The sequence below is a fragment of the Dasypus novemcinctus genome, chromosome 14 (assembly GCF_030445035.2).
Source record: "Dasypus novemcinctus isolate mDasNov1 chromosome 14, mDasNov1.1.hap2, whole genome shotgun sequence".
Lineage (NCBI taxonomy): Eukaryota > Metazoa > Chordata > Mammalia > Cingulata > Dasypodidae > Dasypus > Dasypus novemcinctus.
The window spans coordinates 14,179,881-14,188,646 of record NC_080686.1 but is presented as its reverse complement, the minus strand read 5'-3'; the positions used below and the strand labels follow the sequence as shown (position 1 = coordinate 14,188,646).

General features: G+C 37.4%; 1 protein-coding gene across 1 annotated transcript in view; it reads left to right on the top strand.

Moving 5' to 3' along the window:
- Nucleotides 1–1,501: 1,501 nt before the first annotated feature.
- The window catches only part of LOC101419529 (probable oxidoreductase PXDNL), a 46,995-nt gene continuing 39,730 nt past the window's right edge, over nucleotides 1,502–8,766 (top strand). The window contains 7 exon segments of the mRNA XM_071208113.1: nucleotides 1,502–1,618; nucleotides 1,620–1,643; nucleotides 1,645–1,738; nucleotides 2,600–2,617; nucleotides 2,620–2,727; nucleotides 2,762–2,866; nucleotides 6,580–6,714. Of these exon segments, the coding sequence (XP_071064214.1) occupies nucleotides 1,502–1,618; nucleotides 1,620–1,643; nucleotides 1,645–1,738; nucleotides 2,600–2,617; nucleotides 2,620–2,727; nucleotides 2,762–2,866; nucleotides 6,580–6,714 (601 nt within the window).

The window sequence follows — 8,766 nt, the reverse complement described above, 5'->3', positions numbered from 1 at the left end:
TGTATTCCTTTTTTATATTAATTTTTATTGGAAGGTTTATAAACTTTGAAATATATTTTGTCATCTTTAACAAATTGAGTATATTTACCATGATTTATAGTCTATAACGTTTAGTTTTCTCTTTTACCTATTATTCTCCAACTATAGTTCATTTCATCTTTTGAGATATTTTCTCTTGTTTGTCACCATTCCCTTCAATGGATATGTTTCTTTCACTAACTTCTCTCCTTCTGAAACCCTCTGCTGTTTGGCACCTCTTTTACTGCTTTGCTTACCCCATTTTGTGTTTAATATACCCTTTTATTGCAATTTGCCTTAGTTTACCAGAGCTGATTATAACAAATAACACATATGGGTTTGGCTTAGCAAACAGGAATTTATTGTCTTACAGTTTTGGACATTTGAAGTCCAACCCTGGGCCGTTGGCAAGGCTGGGCTTTCTCCCGTGGTCGGTAGAGTACTGGTGGACGGCCGTCCTCCCTCACATGGTGATATCTCTATCTTTTCAAAAGATTGAAAAGGTAGAAGTCCCTTAAAACCTTAAATTAAATATAAATGTCAGAAGTCAACAATGTTGGTTTTAAAATTTTATGCCGTATTTGTTTTGTTTTGGTTTTTACTGTTTATTACATGGCAGCAAGCTATGATTCCAATAGAGTGGAGCTAAATATTTATTACTAATGGAGACCTGTAGTAGCCAAATATTTCATTGATTTTAATGAAAATATCACTACTTGTTCTCAATGGATTTTCCATTTAAATAGATAAATGACATTTTCCTAGTGTATCCAAAAGAGTTCAGATCAATTAAGAGGGCCTAATACTAACAACTGGGTAAGTGGGAGGGACATCCTCGTTAAATGCTAATCTTATGGTTATAATTGGCTTCTTCTCCATTTGATTAGAACATGAATATTTCTTTCACACATAACTTTAACAAAATGACGAGATTATACTCAACAACTTACAGAAAAGAGATGAAAAACTTACATATTATCATCTGGTGATTTCTCATTTTTAATAGGAAGGCAGAGAGAGAAAAATAGGGTGAAGTCTCCTTTATATGGTGGAAATTTCTTCAGGGTCTAAATGGAGCTGCCCTGTAATGCAGAGGGTCTAAACCCCCTTCACCTTTACCACAGGGGTTCTTAACCTTTTTTGTTCCGTGGACCCTTTTGCCAGTCAGGTGAAAAGAATACTACTGTAATTTATTTATTGCATGTATTCATAAGTGAAGGAAATGCTAGATTTCAGTTAGAGGTCAGAGAAAATAAAGATAATAAGTTGAATTTTTTTTTTCAATTCAAGTCCGGTGAACCCCTGTTCTACCACGTTAACTTGTGGTCAGAGCTCAGGGTACAATCTCAGAAATAGAAAGGAGACAATTAAGATTTGATTTCAAATATTTGAATTCTTCATATAACAGAGGAGTTTACAAATCGGCATTCATGAGATATATTTATAAAGTACAATATTCCCATTCTTGTTAAGAGGCTTTAATATGATCAAGATTAGAAAATACTCATGGGTAACATCTATTTGTATTCAGTCATTGGATTTGGATGACAATCCTCAACTTAATTTGTTTGGTGATGGGATTCTCATGATCCAAAACACTAAGGGAGTCAGACCAAGGTGTGTATATCAGGCAGGTCTGGAAATTCAGCTGGCGAAGTCAAGACACAGAATGCCATCCTCAGATACTCCAGCCTGCTGCATAAAACTCTCCTTTTTTATGGTTGAATTTAATGTAAGTGCATCTGTTATTCGTTAGTTACTCTCACGAGAAAACGGCCCTATATTGCTTCCTCAAAGTAAGTCGCATTTAAAAGCGAAACAATTGCCATGGTCAGTGGTTTGTCTAAGGTTGTTTTAGAGAAACTTGAATTTTAGATTTAATAGGCTGTCTAGATTTTCCTCTTGAAGTTTATTTTAATTTCCTTTTCCAAAACACAATATATGCTGTCCAAGTCATATTTATCTTCCATTCTTTTCTCCGTTCTTATCCATCCAGCTTTCCTCATCCTCTTAAGAACCTAGCATCCTGAGGCAGTGGGCAGGAAAATCATCTGTATTTCAAAGCCTCTTACTGTTTCACCCCTTGGTCAGGGTGGACGCTGCACACTTTTGACTTTGGTGGCACCCCTTTCTCTTGGATCCTGTCCTGACTTCCTCAGCCTTCTTTCTCATTCTCTTTTCCTATAGCCTCCTCTCTTCAGCTGCCTTCAATGTTGGTGTTTTCCATTGTCTTTCCCTGTCTCTTCTTCTCTAATCACATTTTCCTCCTCCTTTGAGCTCTCCTTGAGTTCTAAAACAATCCCCCAAAATTCAACATTACTAATGAATGTAGAATTCATAATGCTTACTGTCGTACCTTTCATGAGCTTTATCTCTATATCGCTGCTTCCTTTAGTCAAATCTAGATTGAATTTTAGTTTGGATTTAATTATTTGAGAACCTAAGGTGTGTATATTCACATATATTTTAGTTTAAAGAAAATTTTAGGATAACAATAATCCTAAAGCCACAATGTAGAATATATCATACTTTCTAACTTGCTGCTGGCCGTATTTTGATTTGTTTCCCGATCCACCCTTAGCCAAGCCTAGTTTTGTAATCTGCCCCAGGACACAGAGGTTTTAATTGGCACTATCACAATTTTGGAATATTTGACCACAGGCCATGCTCACCCTCACATTATCTGGAACAAGGGCAATGGAGGGGGGGGTGGGAAGGGCAGTGGCTGGAACCAAGTCCAGAGGACTTTTCGTGCAGAACATCACTCTGCAAGATCACGGCTGATTTACTTGTCATGCCAGCAATAACCAAGGCTCTGTTCAAGCAACGGCAAACATAATTTTACAAGGTGTGTGGAGCAGAAGGTCGTGATTGAAATGCTCATGCTGCCACACTCAGACAATTGATTTTCAACCTAGAAAAAAATGTCATGTAAATAGGGGGAGAGAGATTTTTATTTGCCCTTTATGTTTTGACAAAATAGAAGTTTCAAAGCTAATCTGCTTCAAGTTAAAACTAGGATTTTTTTTTTCCTCACTTAGTCCAAGTGCCAGAATCAACCATGGGCAATAAAAAAATATGAAGTTATTAATCTGACAGCAACCTGTCAAAAGATATTTGTGCTTCAGAATACTTCACAGGCATAGGAACGACCTTCTAGATATGTGAGTGAAAGGTTGTGCCCTGTATTCTTAGATATTTGCCAAATTGTCTACTTGACACAGCTTGAGAATATGCTGATGGCTTTCACATGCAGCCCGGGCTGGGAAACAGAAGCAATAATAAAAGTATTTCAAGCAGAGAAAATAATTGATATCCATGGACACCCAATTCTGTTTTAAAGAACAAGTCACTCTTTGACGTTCTCTCGCGTTGATTCCAGGGTCAGTCCATTCTTGGGCTGCTGTTGTTGTATGGGTGTGCAGACTCACATCCCTTGTTGATTTGGTAAACAGCTGAATATACATGTTATCTGAGTGAGGCTAACAGCCCCCTGCTGTCAAAGCAGGTTTTCTCATCAGCTGACAACACAACAGTAATTTTTAATTATCCATATTAAGGGCCTCCCTTTTGGAACCAGGAACACTTTCAATGAGTTAAAAAACTTTTATTATTTTACCTAACATATTTGCATAGCATTTTATACCTGACTCTGAAAGGCAAGGAACTGAGAAGTTTTACTAATATGGAACTGACCAGTCTAGCATTGGGGCTATATTGGGCAATGAGCCTGGGCTAGGCTAAACAGCAGTGTTGACCCTGAAAAAGGCACAGTAATTTGTCCACTGCAGGTTTTCAGCATTTAGTCAGTGTTTCCTGACTTGAAATGTTTAGCATCAATTCCTCAAAAGCAATAGATCAAAAATTTCTTGTTTCAGTTGATGTGTCTGATGAGAAAAAATGCTTTTCCCCTAGAGATGTTAATATCATGAAAAATATTCTCCATGCTCTAATGAGAAGGTATAGGAATGACATTTTTTCTTGAGCTAATTGGCAATTCCTGGGGGAAATTATTTTTCAAGAACCCAAACATTATTTTTAGACTTCCAATGTGTTGGGGTTAAAAAATGCTTTCAAAGAAATAGTGTGTTGTTTTTGTTTTGTTTGCATTGTTTTATGTTTAATACCTTTGTTTTTTACTTCTTTTAATAAGTTGTGATTTTTTTTTTCTTTTTAGGTTACAAACAGTTGCACTTTAATGGTCTCCCTGATTTTACAGTGTGCTAGCTCTTTGTTTTCTTCGTTACTTGCATTTAGATCCTATTCCTTCTATGTGTTCATCTGCATCAGTTAATGTATAAGTAAACTGTGATAACACTTTACTCCTGTTTCAGTACAATGTGCTAGTGATTTTTTTTTGCAGGTCAATTTGCACTGAAATCACTATATGCTTGCTCATATCACTGGGTGCTGAGTACATGTGTCACTCAAGAATCCTTGTGTTGAGAGTGGATATGTCTCAAGCAGTTGAGTACCCACCTCATGGGCTCAATTCCTGGTACCTCTTAAAAAAAAAAAATCCCCAAAAAACAAACAAAAAAAAACAAGTCAAGAAAGCCAATGTGATTCAGTGGTTGAATGCTTGTTTCCCAGAGACTAGGTCCTGGGTTCAGTCCCTGGCCCCTGGGCCTCAAAAAACAAAACAAAACAAAACAAAACACCCTGTCTATCTTGAAATGGTCCATTCGTCACTCATTGTGTTTACAAAAATGGTGCGGACAAAATTGGTTTTGTTCCCATCATATCATAATTTCTTCATTGATCTAACCAGCTAGTCATTTTGGTTTTAGGAAAAAGTGTAAAAAAGCAATTGACTTCAGTTTTTCCTATACTTTAGTAAGATGGAGAGTCTGAGGAATTTTTGAATGAGAATATATGAAGTAAAAGGGTCTCAAATGAAAGCAATGCTTTTCACTGATACTTGGCTAATTGTGAATTTTAATTTATCAGTAAAATTTGAAATCAAATTTGCCATTATTGAAAATTTGGCTAAATGATTTGTCTAGCTACCTTCTTTTTTGTTTTTTTTGTTTAGCTACCTTCTTTTATCACCTAGCACTTTTACTGTGTCATGATTCCATTTTCTAAATGTAGAAATATTCCATTCTTTTTATGAAATCATCAATCATTTTTAGAGTTATTGTAATGTTTTGATTTTGGAAAGAATATCAAAGTGGGAGTCAAGCAACTTAGATTCTCATGTTGTGTCTGCTATGTATTAGCATTGAGTGAGTATAATTCAATTTCACCTCCTTCAATATGCATTTTTTTATCTGTGGAATGCTGGTTTGAAATTGTTGTCTGTTAGTTGTTTTCTGCCTCTAATTTTCTAGGCCTATTACAAATATTTTGGGCATACCCTGATGGCTTTCATAAATTTGTGTGACCTTGCAATATATCATATACCATATTTGTTTAGTCTAATACAAGGACTCAGAATTATGGAGATTTAAAAAATCCGTTTTACTGCATACCATATGAAGCTCACAATAAATGCACTCTGACAATTATTATTTACTTTATGTTTCTTATATTTCGAAATGGTTGGTGTATTGGAGGATAGCAAGAATTGTGCAAAGATCTAATAGCAAAGAGAAGTGATTTGTCATGTCATCTCAGAAAACTGTTTTGAAAATGGCATCACAGATATTATTGGGTACCATTGTGCCTCTCATAAATGGCCATGTTGACTAATTTTTCATTTTTATGAGATCTATGAATAGAATCCTGTTCTATAACTGATGACAGATTTTTTTTTTTTAACCTAACTTTGGGTTTTTCAAAGGATAGATTCAAATGTGGGAAGAGCGGTAATCTAAGAAGCCTAATCTTTTCTTTCTGAAATGAACACAGGAAGTTGTTGTTGCAAATTTCATTCTGTGCATGGAAGTTTGCAGAAAACTATTTTGTTACCACTTCAAATGTTGCAGCAAAGTCAGGAGTTCCCAGTAGCAGAAAAACCCAAAGAGCACTCAGAGAGGTGGAGGAACAAATTTATTACATGCAGGCCCAGAAGAGAGTCTTTCTCCAAATTCTGAGCCCTGTTTTTCAGTTTTCATAGGTTTATATAGCATTTTATGTGGGACTAGCATGACTCTTGCTCATTGGCTAATGCGTTGCTAGGTGAAGAAGCAGAAGGCAGGTGCAAGGTCATGCTTTTGTGGGCTAATTTACAGAAGTGGGGGCAGGAGTGGCTCATTAGATATTTTTCTGCAAGGTTATGCTTTTTATTTCTCAACACAAGCACCATTTGAAGTTTTCAATATGTTTATCATAGATTATTGCTAGTAAATAGCCACAATGATTTATTGAATGAAGTAGTTTCCATAAGATTTAGAAATATTTTCCTCTTTTTGCCTACTGCTTTGTGGACTTGCAAACCAGATGTGTATATTGTTGGTTTCCTTACAGGCAGACAGTCATCCACATGCAGGGAATACTTGATAACTAATTGAAAACACGTTCTTATTACACAATATATTTAAACATATTTCTCTTTTTCCACTTGGTATTAAAATGTTAAAAATTATCAGTTTTGTTGTGCCTTTTCCTTCATTTCAGCTCCTCCATAATTTAAAATAAGCCCCAAGAATCAGGTGGTGTTGGAAGGGTACATGGTAGAATTTCTTTGTGATGGTGAAAGCAGGTCACCTCCATTAATATCCTGGTCCGAAGCAAATATTAGCATGTCTACAAGTGACTGTGGGAAGAAAAATTACCTTCTTTTCAGATAGCCTATGTCAAAATGCTTAAACAGATTGTAATAGGTATGATGAGGACATGAAAATACATGAAATCATGTGGGCATGATTACGCAAAGTCATCTTGTATTTAAATATGAAACTATTTTATGTTCTGTTGTGTTTAAAGTTGTGGCATTTGAATGTAAATTGCCTTAGAGCATCCTTACAGAGGCTTAGTTTCCTGGGTTTTAAAATGAAATTATTAGAGTCTTCAATGGGTCTACACATTTTTCAAAGCAGCAGAATCTTCTTTTAGTACAAAAAGAAATCATAAGTGATGCTCCAACCTAAGAAACAGATAATAGAGAGCTGCTGAGGGTGATGTGTGGGTGGGGGTACGTGGAAGCTGGTGAGCAGCATCTTCTCTTGCCTCCTTAGGGCCCCTGGGTACCTCCCCAGAACCACAGGACGTTGCAGACAAGGTTGAACATCTGTTAGGTGGGATCTTCCCTAAGATTCCACTGGACTTGGGGACCCTATATTTTTACATTAGTTCAGGGATGAGATGAAATTCAAATGCATCGAGATTTGTGAATGTCCTTTGACAAAAGTTTTGCTCTAGACTTTATGAGAAGAAAGAAATGCACAGTAGTGGGTTGAAGGGTGGACTTTGGGGCCAGAATGCCCAGATCCACCTCTCTCTCCTTAACTTACTAATTGTGTTACCTTGAATAAGTGAGTTAACTGCTCTGTGCTGTATCTATACACTGGAAGGATGATGTATCCCACCTTATAAGGTGGTTGCATTTATACACTTGAACATAGAGAACAGTATCTGACACATTTGTGTATGTACCTTGTTTTAGTTTGTCATAGGCTACCAGTGCAATGTACCAGAAATGTGTTGTTTTTTATCAAGGGAAGAGTAAAACTTATAGTTCAGATGCTGTGAAAATGTCCATTATCAGAGATGCTGTTTCACCAAAGGTGGGCTGCTGGCAAATCCTACCATCTGGCTTTATGGCGAGGCAAATGGCCACTGATCTCTGCTTCTTCTCCCACCTCACTTTGTTCCCAGGATTAGCTCTGGGCAATCGGGCATATGGCTCATCCCCCCCCAGGCACATCTCTTCAGCTTCTGCTGCTCTACAGACTCCTGCCTCCAGCCTTTCTCTCTGCCTCTTGGGTTTCTCTGTCTTTTTGCAGCTGTAGGTGATCCTGGAGTCCTTCCTCACATGGCAGGATAAAAATGGCAGTGACTCTCTTTCTCTGTGTTTCTATTAGTATAAGACTCTATGAAAGCATTAAGACCCACCCTGGGTCCCACAGTTGAATCAAAGGCCCTTAACAAAAGTGATCTAATCAAAAGATCCCTCAACCAAATCCATAACCAAAAGTTCCCACATAAAATAGGTTCAACTACACAGGAATGGTTTAGCTTAAGAACATTTTTTTGGGGGTCCACAAAAGATTCAAACCAGTATACATTCATTAAAGGTTGGTTGTTAATATTTGTCCTTCTATAACAAGATATTCACAAAGCCAAACAGCAGGAAAAAGAACCAGATGCATCTTGTGCCAAGTGTTTGTATAGACAATCCTGAATCCACAAACAAGTCTGAGAGCAGAGGGCTGGGGTGGCGGGTGCAGTTCTCCTGGGCTGACTGGCAGGGAAATGCTGAAGCAGTCTTCAGCACTTGGAATCCAGAGAATGGATGTATACTTGCCACCTCCTGGGTAGCATAAGTGCCTAGTGCTGTGGTAAGATATTTATATGCTGTGTGGTTTGAAATGTGTCCTCCCACAAGTCCTAACCCTTGTAGATATGAGCCCATTTGGAAAGAGGATTTTGGAGATCCAATCAAGGTGAGATCAGACAGAATCATGGTGGGGCTTAGTCCAATTTGACTGGAATCCATACAAGCAGAGGATATTTGAACATAGTAGTTGTAATGAGGAGGAGACAGAAGGAGACAGGTTGCCAAGTGACAGAGGTAGAGACTGGGTTATGGATTGCTGGTAAGCCAACAGCAAAATGCTACAGATTTTAGAGAAAGTGTGGCAT